This window comes from Mirounga leonina, unplaced genomic scaffold (assembly GCF_011800145.1).
Source record: "Mirounga leonina isolate KUSES-001 unplaced genomic scaffold, KU_Mleo_1.0 Mir_150, whole genome shotgun sequence".
NCBI classification, from domain to species: domain Eukaryota; kingdom Metazoa; phylum Chordata; class Mammalia; order Carnivora; family Phocidae; genus Mirounga; species Mirounga leonina.
The window spans coordinates 21,701,646-21,715,657 of record NW_023270374.1 but is presented as its reverse complement, the minus strand read 5'-3'; the positions used below and the strand labels follow the sequence as shown (position 1 = coordinate 21,715,657).

Genomic DNA, 14,012 nt, shown 5'->3' with positions numbered 1-14,012 from the left:
AATAAGATAGTGAATTATCATCGTCTGTCCACACCTAAAATTTCACAAGCTTTGTAAATTTGTCGAGCTAAGCCTTCTTCTGCCCTCTGTACCATTGTCAACTGTAACACATCATAGCAGAGCCACTTCACTTCAGTTGTACCGAATTCCATTCCATTCAGTTGTACTGAATTAATGTATTCTCAACTTCTTTGAGAAAATTTCACCCCTATTTGTTCCACATAGTATATTCATAGTAATCAGTTCTTCAGTCACTTCAAACTTGGCATTAACTCCCCAAATAAACAACTGAGCAGCATCAGTAACATCTACTGACTCATCAAGAGCCAAGGAAAACCATTTGACATCATCTGCCTCCCTTTGAATACAGCTTTGTTCTCAATGTCCTCAACTCTTCAAGCAGCTACTTTTGCTGGAAATTCTCCAAGTCTTAAGCAAGTTTATTTTCTCCGGATACATTTCTTCGGCTCCTGCAATCAAACACAATTTAATTACTTCACCACTGGTCAGTGAGGAACATCATTTTGGAAAGTGGAGGAAAGGGGAGTCCTTGCTATATAGAGAACAGAAAGCTTAGCTGAATGATGTCCTACAGGTGTATGAAAATCTGAATCTGTAAATAATGAACTTGGATGTTTGGCTAAGGAGATTTCTAAGCAAAGTATTGAAGGTGCAACCTGGTTTCTTCCTGCTGCTTATACTAAAATGTTAGAGGAAAGAGACAAATTGAGAAAAGAACTGATAAGCCAAGAGGGACTAGATCTTGATGATTTGGGAAATTCTCAGCCTGTCCAGGTTGCAAAAGACATTCAAAACAGATTCACTGTCAGGAAAGCATGTTCTAAAGAAAAAACCAAGGGGCAGGCTGGGCAACTTTTTGCTAGTGCCTCTGAAGGATCAAAAAAACCTGCATATTCATTCACACAGAGGATTTTCTTAAGCTTGTGACTGTGATCTTCTCAACCATCTCAGCAGAAGGCAAACATAGAGATAGAATTCTCCAGCAAAGATCTGCGAGGGACCCTCTTGTCTAATGGACTGAATTCCCATGACATACATGGAAGACCCACCAGGTATTTAAGAATGTCATATTGGCAGTAACACTGCCAACTTTTACTGTAATGGCTGACCCACCATTGTATTTTGGGAGTAAATAATTTGTTTTCTAGTCTCATGAGTCCACAGAGAGAGAAGAATTTTGCCCCAAGATGGATCATACCCAGAGTCTCATCTATACATGATTTAGATAGTGAAATTTGGGACTTTTGTGCTGATGATATTTAGATGTGATTTTGGACTGTGGGTTGATGCTCTAATGGGTTGCAACTTTGGGGGATGTAGGGATGGCGGTGAATGTATTTTGCAGGTGGGATGAATGTGAATCTTCAAGGACCAGAGAGCATGTGGTGATGGGCTGAATAATGGCTCTTGAAGATATTTGCATCCTAATCCCTGGAACCTGTGGACATTATTTTATACAGCAAAAGGGCCTTTGCCAATGTGATTAAGTTAAGGATCTTGAGATGGAGAGATTATCCTCGATTATCCAGGTGAGCCCTAAATCACAAGTGTCCTTATAAGAGGAAGGCACAGGGAGATTTGACTGCAGGAAAACAGAAAGTGATGTGACCATGGAAGGAGAGAGAGGTTTGAAGATTCTAGCTACCAGCTTTGAAGATGGAGGAAGGGGCCATGAGCCAAGGAATGCCAGGAATAAATCTCTAGATGCTGAAAAAAGGAAGGAAACAGATTCTCCCCTAGAACCTCCCTCTGAAGGGAGTGCAGCCCTACCAACACCTTGGTGTCAGCCCAGTGAAACACGTCAGACTATAAGAGAACAAATTTGTGTTGTTTGAACTCACCTGTGTGGCAATTTGTTATAACACCCACTGGAAACTAATACGTCATCCAATACATCATGATTCAAGGACAAAATAACCCACACTTAACTGTGACTTAAAAGCATAACATGTGAAATTCACTTTTCTTGTTTTTACATGACAAGTTGGCACTGATAAGAATAAAAAAGGAATTAATGGAATGTCATAATATGGTGATAAGCGTGGCACTTAAAAGCGCTAAGCACTGAGATGGCCACTGAGATGGTCTCTGGCACAATTATTTCTTGTTAACCCCTAGAGCACAAAAGCAACCACAGACCATATATAAATAAATAGACATTGCTGTGTTCCAACAATATTTTACTTAGCGACACTAAAGTTTGAATTTCCTACTTCAATTTTTTTTTAAAGATTTTATTTATTTATTTGACAGAGAGAGACACAGCGAGAGAGGGAACACAAGCAGGGGGAGTGGGAGAGGGAGAAGCAGGCTTCCCGCGGAGCAGGGAGCCCGATGCGGGGCTCGATCCCAGGACCCTGGGATCATGACCTGAGCCGAAGGCAGACGCTTAACGACTGAGCCACCCAGGTGCCCCTCCTACTTCAATTTTTATATATCTCAAAATATTCTTCTTTTTTTCCCCCAACCATTGAAATACATAAAAACCATTCTTCATTTTCAGGCCATAGGAAAACAAGTCTCAAGCCAAATCTGGCCCATGAGCCATTATTTGCCAATCCTTGATCAATTCTTTACAGAAGAGAAAAATGAAGCTTCTGGCTGCCACATTTTGGAGGGCACTTATCATTTGATGGCCCCATACACAATGTTTTATGTAAATTTATATCTCCGCCCTCTAAACAATCCTCTGAGGCAAATACAATTATTATCCTTATAATACCATATTATACTATATAATTATTATACTATATTATACAGATGAGGAAACTGGGACAGAGAAATTTTCAGTATCTTGGCCAAAGATATCAAACCTCTGCAACACTGTCCAGTAGAATTTTCTCTGTGATGAAAAAAAATTCCGTATCTACTCTTCGAAAATAGTAGCTACTAGTCCCATGACTATTGAGCTCTTGAAATGTGAGACTAAAAAAAACCTGAATTTTTAATTTTACTTAATTTTTTAAATCAATTTTTTAAATTTTAATAGCTACACTGGACAATACAGCTCTAATGAGGAGAGCGAGGGAACGGATAGAAACAGGCAGAAAGAAAATAAGTAAATTATCCAGGGTGTCCCACAGCTAATAGATGAAGAAGCAAGGATTTGAACCAGGAACTTCAAGCCCTAAAGTCCATTTCTTGGCCCTGAAACCACTAACCAAAGCCTGCAGGGGACCATAGTCTCTGGGCAGGCATTTGTGGAAGTCAGTTTGCATAATGGTTCTTGGGTATTTGAAGAAAATCAAAATTGCCCTTGCGACCTGTCCAGGAGCCTGTCCTAGGTGATCCAATCTCCTGAAACTATCATCTGAAGACGAATTGTAGGTATTTCTGAGTGGCCCCATGAGGTTGTCTCCCACATAAGCCTCTGGAGAACTCTTTCCTTCCCCAGGGGCCCAGAGGGAGCTCCATGTTGATCTTACAACCACCGGGCAGGCAATTTTCTCCCAGGAGAGTAGAGGAGAAAATCCATTTTCATCTTGCTGAGGAAGGTGTCACACCCAGGAGACCAATGTAGGCTGAGAAGTTCTGAGGTACCAAGGACATAACGCTGGCCAATCCCGGGGGGCTGACTAGCTGTAAGACAGAGCCAAATGGCAGCCCCTCATGGGGCATGTTTTAAGTGCAGTTCCTTTGGAGCAGAGCTTTGGTTCTTCCAGGAAAGCAGTGGTGAGTGGCAGCTTGGGGCCCACGGGGACATGGGCACAGCTGCTCATGCCACACGAGCTTCGTATTGTGAGCTGTCATGTGTTCTCTCCTCTTCACAGTGGGAAAAACCGAATGTATGATGTCATCCAAGAGACGATTGAAAACGATTTTCCAACCTTCCTGGGCAAGATCTTTGCTTTCCTCGCCAACCCTGGCCTGATCATCCCAGCTATCCTGCTGATGTTGTAAGTTAGCGAGGGCCCGCGGCTCTGCCTCCTGGCAACCTTCCCTTCATTGGGGAAGGAGGGAGGGAAGTGCGATGGGGAAGAGGACAGCAAGGTCATTACCACTGGGATGACTTTAATCCTGCTGGGAACTCTGGGAAACAGTGGGTCTCAGAGTTATCCTGCTCAAGGGTGAGGGCTGGGGCATCTGTAGACCAGCGTCCATCAGTCACTAGTGGGTGGGACTGGGAAACCTAAAAGGGAAGAGGGGTGGGTTAGTTCCCCGGCAATCTGGGTCAGCTGCATTCCTGCAGGGGATGGAAGGGAAGCTCCAGGCACACAGGTGAAGGGAGCACACTGAAAGACAGGGTCCGAAGAATAGGGATGGGCGCTGCCATTATCTGCTGCAGTCTCCTAAAGGCTCACTAGAAATATCAAAGACCTGTGCACTCTGGGTCTCTGAGAAAGCAGAGGGGCTGATTCAGCCCGTCCCTGGGTGCTTTGGAGCATTTGGTTCTTTCCCCACTCTCCCTCTCACCAAAGACCGAGAAACCCCTAAGGATGGTGGGTGGGTTGAATGATCTCTGTGTCCCCAACACCAGCCCAGGCCTAGGGCAGAGGAGGCAAATAACACACGTTCAAGGAAGGAACAAAGGGAAGAAAGAAAAGAAAAAGGTGGGAAGTGAGACTCCTGAATTTGAATTACCGTCATCGAAAAGGTACTGTTGAAAATATTAGGGGTTTTTTTCTTTATAAAAACCTGTTTGGGCATGCTTTTTTTAAATTGTGAAATATTCCTAACATACAGAAAAGTACAGACAACCGTGAACAGGATCGCAAGAGTCAACAGATGTTCCTAATTTGCATTATTTGCTTCAGATCTGTCTCTTTACCAGAAATAAAATGTTACAGATACACTTCAAGCCCGCTCCCAATCCTGCTCTCTTCCTCCCCTCCAAGCGTTTCCACCCATAGTTGGGTGTTTTCATCACACCCCGGCTATCCTTTTCTGGGCTTTAAATTTTTTCAGGAACGGTTCACTTTCTTCACTCAACATTATGTTTGGGAAATGTATCCATGTGGATACACCAGCGCACGCTTTAATGGCTCTACTCTGCAGTGTGATTAAATCACAGTTTCTTGGTCCCTCTGCCGAGAGGTGGTTAGGTTGTTTCCACTTTTTGGCTATTGCAAATGTGGTCCTTGTGCAAATGTGTGAGGACTTCTCTCGGACAGGCCTGGGAAGTGGAAGTGCAGGGTCATAGGTATGTGTTTCTCCAATCCTTCTAGAGAGTGCTGACTTGCTCCCCCAAATAGGTGTATCTCCTTACACCCTTGACTGGAACATCTTCTGCTTCTAGTCCTGGCCTGAGAAAGGACTGGCATGATAGTGACAAACCTGGACTACCCCTTGATTGTCTGAGGAAATTCTGGAACCCAGACCTGACCCTTGCAGGTGGCAAAGGGAAATGCTAAATTTGGGAACGGAGGGACAAAGCCACCCATGAGCATTTCCTCCTCTCTGACCTCCAAGTCCTCCCTGATAAATGGGTGGTTAATTAGGAGAGAAGGTAAGGCCTGGCCTTCGGAGTAGGAGCCTTGCAAAACAGATCCTGCTGCCTCCACCCATCCTCCCTGACTCCACCTGAGTCTCTGTTGCTGGGGGCTCACATGACAGCCTCTGACCCACACTGCCCCAAAGACAATGGGATTCCTCCTCTCTGGCTGGAGAGAGCTTGTGGACTCATTGAAGTGGCTCTGGGGGGCCCTGCCTTGAAAGGAAGGCTTAGAAGACCCAAGCTGGAGCAGCTAAGACTTGAAATCCAGGGAGAAAAGTAACAAAGAAGGATGAACCTCAAAAGCTCCCAAGTAATAGGCCAGCGAAGCACCCAATCCAGGTGGTACCTTGGCTTTTGTGGCCCCTCCCCTCTCAGGAGGTGACCCTGGTCATAGCCCCCGACCTTAGTTCCTGTGAAAGGGAGGCCTCCAAGGACACCCAGTGGGAGCTGGACTCTGAAAACCAGCCCAGGGCCAGACATCCCCATCAATGCTCCCTAAGCAGGGACCTCTGGGCCTTCTGCACTTGTGCTTCCAGGCAAACTTGGGGCAGGCACCGAGCACCCAGACCCTCCTCTCTTAGCCTTTGATGACTGGGGAAGGAGCTTCGGCTTTAAATGTGGACTCCAACAAGTACTGAAAAATGGGGTGACCTTGGACAAAGTACTTACCCTCTCTGAGTTCTAGGATACTGATTTGGAAAGATGGGAGACATCCTTTCTACTTCACGGGGTGAAAACCACTGAGATATGGAGTGGGATGCACACGACACAGCCTGACCCAGGGCAGCTCCCCAGGAAGCGTAAGCAGCTTCTTCTGCTTTCAAGAACCCCTGCCACTCCCCCACCTCTTCAGACTTCCAAGAAGGATGATTCCTTTAGCCAACCTTTACTGAGCACTCCGAGAGCTAAAAAGGTGTATGTCATTTCCACATTTAATAAAATAGAAAGCAGGGTGTCCAGAACCTTCTCTACATTAAGTGGGGAACTTAGAATCGTAGGATATCTCTCCACCCTGCCCAGAGGCAACCTACTCCAGGAAGCCTGCCTTGATTCCTCCAGAAGGGGTCCAGCTCTTGTCATTTTCCAAGACTGCAGTATCACGGGAGGGTCACTTTTCTCTTGCAGCCTGGCCATCTACTACCTGAACTCAGTTTCCAAAAGCCTTTCCCGAGCTAATGCCCAGCTGAGAAAGAAAATCCAAGCGGTGAGTCTGTCAGGAGTTTTCATTCGAAAAGATGTCATGGTTTTGGTTTTTGCTAATTTGCTCTGTGAGCCCAGTTGTATCCTCTAAATGGCTTCCTTCTAAACCAGATCCAAAACTATCTGTATCTGTAGGAAGCCTTGTAAGATTGAACAACATGCATTTATATTTTGAGGATATTCGGGGGGCACACAATAATGATGGCTTAAATTTGGAGAGGTTGCTAAAGAACAGGAGAAATTCAATGGACTCAAGCAATGTTCATACATAGTAAAACCAGTACCCCCAATAATACCTACAGATTAAAACTAATACTATAAATACTAGAGAAAATATTGTCAGAATGACATAGCGCTTGTCCCCACAGCCTAACGGGTCTCTTAAGCCCCGGCCACACACAGGCAGCTTCTCTCCACACCAGCTGAGTTCTGACTGCTCTCTTCCACTCTCCCAGCGTCCACCCCCCTCCTACAAGCGGTGAAGGGCAGACCCCACCCCGCTCTAAGCCCTGTCCTCCTTGCTCCTCACTCCCTCTTCTGGAACTAATCCGTCTGCCTCGCAGCCAGCTCACCCTGGCATCTCCCTCTGTTAATCTCACCGTCCTCCTGCCCACATACAGAGAACCTTGAAATGCAGGATTGGCAGGGTTTCTGTGCTCCCCTGGCCAGATGTTCCTTCATATGCTGTGCAAAGCTGAGTCTTGGGATGCCCTCTCCAGGGAATGGTAGTTACCAAGAACCGAAGACAGAGTCCTTGTTCCCTAGATCTCACCATCTTGGGCTCTGAGCCTCAACCACCCATTTCCCTGAGAAGGGTTCATTCTTTTTCTGCAGCTCCGCGAAGTTGAGAAGAGCCACAAATCTGTCAAAGGCAGAAGCACAGCACAGTCAGAGGACACAGTTAAAGATGCTTCCCAAAATGCCATCCAGCTCCAACTCATTGAAGAAGGTAAATTCTATTTCATGACGATTCCTTTTTTTTTTTTAAGATTTTATTTATTTATTTGACAGAGAGAGACACAGCGAGAGAGAGAGCACAAGCAGGGGGAGTGGGAGAGGGAGAAGCAGGCTTCCCATGGAGCAGGGAGCCCGATGCAGGGCTCGATGCGGGGCTCGATCCCAGGACCCCGGGATCATGACCTGAGCCAAAGGCAGACGCTTAACTACTGAGCCACCCAGGCGCCCCTCATGACGATTCCTTCTTTACAGGGCCACATGGAAGGGTGTAAAGAGCATCTGCTGAGGAATCAGATGGAGCTGGGATGAAGTCAGAATTCTGACGATTAGCTGTGCGAAGTCGGGCACGTTAAGCTAAGACTCGATCATAGATCCTACCTCATGGGGTGGGGAGAATGAGATAGGATTCAGCAAGAGGCGAGCTTCACAGAGTCCTGGCACACAGAGAGAGAACCTGTGACTACGAGCTGGGGCGTCTGTGACATGCAGAAGCATCTCCACTTCTCCTGCGGGGCTGTCTCCCTCACCTCTACCCACCAAGTCTCTCGCTGCGTTTTCTACTGTGACTCTTGACATTCACCACAAGTGAACCTTCTTTTCTGAAGTGATTTCATCTTCTTCACTTTCTCTCCTGAGTCTGACAGTCCCCCTCTGATATCCTCTTTCCATCTGGCTATTTTACCCAATGGAGGAGCACTGCTGGTGTCCCACCCAGATGCCTCTAAGATGCCCTGAGGGTTGGCTGACGTGGGTCACAGCCACCTGGGGATGGAGGAGGTATTTGCTCTCTGTGTTGTTTTAAATGTTTTCTTTAGGAGGAGAAACAGATTTGAATCCGGCAGCCGCTGCTCCTACTGGAAGCAGTTTGCATTCTCTTAAAAAAGAGAAACACTGGGGGCGCCTGGGTGGCTCAGTCATTAAGCATCTGTCTTCAGCTCAGGTCATTGTCCCAGGGTCCTGGGATCGAGCCCCGCATCGGGCTCCCTGCTCAGTGGGTAGCCTGCTTCTCCCTTTCCCTCTCCCCCTGCTTGCGTTCCCTCTCTCGCTGTGTCTCTGTCAAATAAATAAAATCTTTAAAAAAAGAGAGAGAGAGGGAAACACTGGAATATGTAGAATAAAAGGATGAGAAATGGCCACATGTATTCCAAAGAAAGTGTCACAGGGCTTCAACGGGGAGTGGTCACAGACTATCTCCACCTTGAGAGAGGAAAGTTCAAATCAAAAGAGACCCCATGTCCCAAAGCTTGTTCCTATTGTAAAATTAAACCGAATGAGCATGCTGTGATTTTGGCCTCTGATGCCGGAAGTGAATAAGACGCACAAGACGCGGCTGACTGTTCAGGAGTTAGAATTTTTAGTGCAGAAATTGTATTATTTATTCGATGACTTTATGACATCGAGGCAGGACCACAAAAAACAGAAACGAAGAATTTAACCTGCAAGATGAACGTCCCCTGTTGGGTTATTTTTCATTCTTGAGGTCCAACCGTGACAGAAGTGCCTATGGAAGCAGGTGAGGAAGACCAAGGGACACCGTGTGCATCCCTGGTAAACACTGTGTTGGTATTGGAATACTCGTCAGTATCAGTATTGATATTGGAATAGTAACGAATTACTACTGAATAGTTAGTAGCAAGTAAACAAATGTTGCAGAAAGAGGACAAGAAGGCTATGTCACCATAGAACCTGTCCCTAGCGAGTCTCCCAAAATATATGGAAGACCTTTTGAAGCTACAGACATTCTTACTGGTCCGATCGGCTGGCAGTCCGTTGATGCCCTCCAAGACTGGGTGAGGGCTGAAATGCAGAAGAGTGACTGGCTGGCAGCTTGTCGTGACACTGAAGAAAATATCTGAAATCACCTAATTGTCCCACGTGGGGCAGGAAATGGAGTACATGCAATGTTATGTTGTAGTATCACCAACAAAAATGAGAAAATGGAATGGACCTATTTGGACAGTGGTAGACTTGTGTATGGAAGGAAGACAATAGGTGTACAAAATGTTTTCCATGAGAAACCAAGGAACTTACACTGATTCGACAGTGGTTGGCTCACGTCCCCACAGTCCCAATGTGCCCGTCCCCTGGGCACTCCTTCCCTGCCTTGCTCTACTGGGCTGCTACTTTAAAGTTTGCCCTCTCCAAATGTGAGTTTTTAGTACAGATCCAAAGCTCTTTCGATTTTGTACTGCTTACCTCAGTACTGCAGGGTTTGCTTTTTTAAAAATTCGTGGGATCTGAACACATCAGTGGGAGTAGGCTGTGGGGGAGAGCCTAGGAAGATGACCGCCGGTGGCCTCCATGGCTGCCCTCACTTAGCTTCTCTTCTCCAAGTAGTCGCTAGAATGATACCAGTTATTGTAACAAACAGGCCCAAACAAATGACTCAAACACAATAAAAGTTTACTTCTCACTCAACATAAAGTCTAAATTGGGTGTTTCCACTTGACAGCCACTTTCTTCCCAAGTGACGTTGCCACAAGGACGCTGGCTCCTTCCACCCGGTGACCCCGTCTGCCCCAGACAGGTGCAAGGGGAGGAGCCTAGAGGAAGTGGGGCACGTCAAAGCCCGGACTTCAGTCATAGGCCACATTCACCCACCAGGGAAACCCAGTCCTTTTCTGTGTCCCAGGAACTGGGGTTGGTGAAGAGCAAGCAGTAATCACCCTGAGGTCAGTTAGGGGAAGGGAAGGAGACAAATAAACAAAAGGGCTGGAAGTTGGATATGATTCCACGCAGGTTACACAGCCCCTTCCAGCATCCTATGTGACCCTGGCAGCATCATATGCCACCTGGGAGCATCATATGCCACCTGAGAGACTGTTACTGTTGTCCCAGCTTTATACTCCAGAAAACCGAGGCTCAGAGAGTCCAGTTTAAGGCCAGAGTTCAAAACCTAGCTCTCCAGGGCGCCTGGGTGGCTCAGTTGGTTAAGCGTCTGCCTTCAGTTCAGGTCACGATCCCAGGCTCCTGGGATCGAGTCCCACATCGGGCTCTCTGCTCAGCGGGGAGCCTGCTTCTCCCTCTCTCTCTCTGCCTGCCGCTCTGCCTACTTGTGTTCTCCCTCTCTGTCAAATAAATAAATAAAATCTTAAAAAAAACAAAAAACAAAAAACCCTAGCTCTCCAGCTATCAGACCCTATTACCTCCAGCAGATCTGTTTATGCCAAGGCCAAGCCAATGTGCCCCGAGACACCCGAGCACCGTCTGAACATTCCCACCTCGCCAAATGGGACTGAAATCCACACACAGAGCAGGGCAGCTCCAGAGGGCTCCCATTTGATACCAGGAAACTGAAGCCAATTCCCCCACATCCTCATTCTTGTCTCGGTTCCTTTTCCAGGGACCACACCTCACCCTGCCAGCCAAAACCAGACCCCAGACAAGAAGGCTCAGGATCCTGGGACCTCCACTTCTGCCAGCGGGACCACACTGCCTGCCTCCCGGCACCTCTCTGGAGCTCGGCCTCCTGGTGTCAGACCAGATTCTGGCCCAGCTCGGCCTCAGACTCATCCTTGGAGGTCAGCCTCTGGAAAGAGTGCTCAGAGACCTCCCCAGTGACCCCTGGCACTCACACAAGCACCATCCTGGGGCTGGTCCTTCGGCCCCACCAGCTCACACACCCAAAACGATAATAATCTCTCTTCCTCTCTCTCCTCACACACACGCATGTTCTCTCTCCTCTCATTGAATGTGGGAATTTCTATTACTTAGTCTCAGGCACTTGTTGGCTATCACTAGGGGAGGACAATGGTTTTGTCCACTCTTTAGGGGAGCTGAGTCTCCTCACTCCCCATAAACTGCCCTTTCCAGTATCTTGGTTCAGGCAGCTCTAGACCTTGCACTCGCCGTGGTTCCCTCAGCTCCAGACTTTGGGATGAGGCAGCAGGGCCACGACCACCACCGTAGACTTTTTTCATGGCCCCCATGTTGGGGCACTGGTTTCTGCTAATCTGACTAACTGGGAGGAGGATGCAGAGCGGCCCACATTCCCAACCATCACTTCTACCCAAAGGAGATGAGGTGGTTTAAATAAAAGGTACAAGAAGCCACTGAAAATAAAGGTAGTGAACCAAAGTCCAGCCACGGTGAGTAGGAAGATGATTATCCCCCAGACCCCAGCCTGGGGGGAACTGAGGCCATTAAGCAGCAAAAATGCACTGGAGCCTTCTAGCAGCAAGGCAAGGGGCACGGGTTTCTTCTAATTGAAGACAACTTAGATCGCTCAGGGCAGAAAAATCCTTCTCAAGCACCAAATTTGAAAAAGGAATTTGATAGTCTGCTTATTGTGGAAGGAATGTTGAAGATGGTTTCTCTGAGGAGTTTGGCAAAGTGTGCAACACAGAGCCTTGTCTCTGGTGATTCTACGTTCAACTAGTGTTAGGGTGCGGTTCTGTGCAGAATGTCTCCTGGGGGCACAAGCCAGAGAGGCCAGACCATTGAGAGAGCCTTGGCAACAAGGACAAAGGCTCAGCAGCATGCAAGTCACAGTCCAAGACTCTGACGCGGCAGGTGTCCTGCAGGTGGTTTCTTCCTCTCCTCTGCCCCATGTTCCCAGACCCTGGGGCACAATATAGCTTCAAGATCATCTCAGGCCATGTCTCTGAGTGTTCTAAGGAGAGTCCTCTCCCCCGCCCACGGCCCAACCCTGGCCCCAGGGGTTTTCAGGAGAATCTCCCACACCCTGGAAGTCAGGCAAAGTCCTGGTGGGGAGATGGAGATTTTACAGAGATTTCATAAACTATAAATTAAAGTAATCCCCAGGTTCCTTCCCAGTTCCTTCCCCTTCCTGACCCAGCACCAGCATTTCACACATGACCCAGAATGGGATGGGAATGGGGACATGTGACCGGGAGAAACAGATCCGTTCTTTCGCCCCTGTCCATCTCCAGGTGAGGCTAAAGAAGATGTTGCAGGTGCCTCCTGTCCGTGGATCTCAGGTCTAACCCCCAATTCCAAACTCTTGTGTGTCATATGCCTTCTTCTGGGAGGACACACATTGGCCCTGAGCTTACCTGCCGGACACTCTGACACTGGGATCCAGGCAATCTAACCCAACCAAGCAGGACTGGGAGGCCCAAAAATGGTCACCACATGACACCTGGCCTTCAAGACCACCTGCCTGGGTAATGCCAGCCCCTGGAGAGGGGAATAAGAGGGGCCTGAGTCACCAGCCTCCTAGTGATTACTGTCAGGCTTCCGGTGGCTACCAATATGCCTGAACACCCACCATAAACACAAACACATGATCCTGTTCTGGTGATGCACAATTTTATGTGAGGGAATGTCTTCGTTGTCTATTTCTGCACAACAGATCATCCCCCCAACTTAACAGCTTAAAGAAATAAACACTGATCATCTCACACAGTTTCTATGGGTCGACAACTTGGGAGTGGCTTTGCTGGGCAGTTCTGGTTCTGGGTATGCAGGCACTGGAAGATTTGACTGGGACTGGAAGATCTGTCCTCGGGATGGTTCATACACATGACTGTTGGCAGGAGGCTTCATTCCATGCTGGCTGTTAACAGGAGACTTTGATTACTCCCCACAAGGACCTCTCCACAGGGCTGCTGGGGTGTCTTCACAACTCAGCAGCTGGTCTTGCCCAGAGCAAGTCACCCGAGAGAGAAAGAGAGAGCAAGAACAAGGGGGAAACCACGTGCCTTTTATAACCTAGTCTCAGAAGTCACAGCATCAATCCTACAGCTTTGTATCCATTAGAACTCAGTCACTGAGGCTATTTTACACTCAAGGGAAGGAGATTAGGCTCTATCTCTTGAAGGGGGTTATCAAAGAATTTGTGGACATAATTTAACAGGAGGTTTCCTAATTCAAATAACTGCAAGACCTCTCTCAAGACAACTCTAAAGATTCTTCAAGTGATGTCGATCAGAGAATTAGTTCATGGTGGCTCCCAGGACCCTCAAGCAACAGGAAACTTCCAGTGAGCTAGGGAGCCAGGCAGAGGAAGAAGACATGGGTAAGAGAGGAAAGGTGTTGCTGTGGTGTGGCTTTACAGGGGGGATGTGTCATCAGAGGGCAGTCCCATCAGCTCTGCACTCTTGGATTTGACCTGCCAGCTCATTCCATCTTAACACTTAGCAATTCAGCCTATCCAGGAGCCGCCAGGCATGAAGATCACTCTTCTTTCCTCCTTCCCTCCCTTCTTCTCTCCCTCTTCCTCTTTTTTTCTTTCCTCAGGTCAGCTAAGAATGATTTGACAATAAACTTAACAATTTATCCGGAGAACTATAACTGGTGTCTTACTGATATTACCCCAGTTCATACATTTCTTATTGGGGGAAAATGAAACAGACACTGGATTTTCTCTGTCAGAGGCTATGTCTGCAGTCAGATCCTTTCATTTCTAATAAGCAACACACCCAATGTCCATAAAGAA

General features: G+C 47.4%; 1 protein-coding gene across 1 annotated transcript in view; it reads left to right on the top strand.

Moving 5' to 3' along the window:
• The window catches only part of TMC2 (transmembrane channel like 2), a 62,722-nt gene extending 50,489 nt beyond the window's left edge, over window positions 1-12,233 (top strand). The window contains exons 16-19 of the mRNA XM_035006526.1: window positions 3,792-3,917; window positions 6,581-6,659; window positions 7,490-7,604; window positions 10,956-12,233. Of these exons, the coding sequence (XP_034862417.1) occupies window positions 3,792-3,917; window positions 6,581-6,659; window positions 7,490-7,604; window positions 10,956-11,173 (538 nt within the window). The 3' untranslated portion in view covers window positions 11,174-12,233. The remainder of the gene's footprint in view (window positions 1-3,791; window positions 3,918-6,580; window positions 6,660-7,489; window positions 7,605-10,955) is intronic.
• Window positions 12,234-14,012: the final 1,779 nt, after the last annotated feature.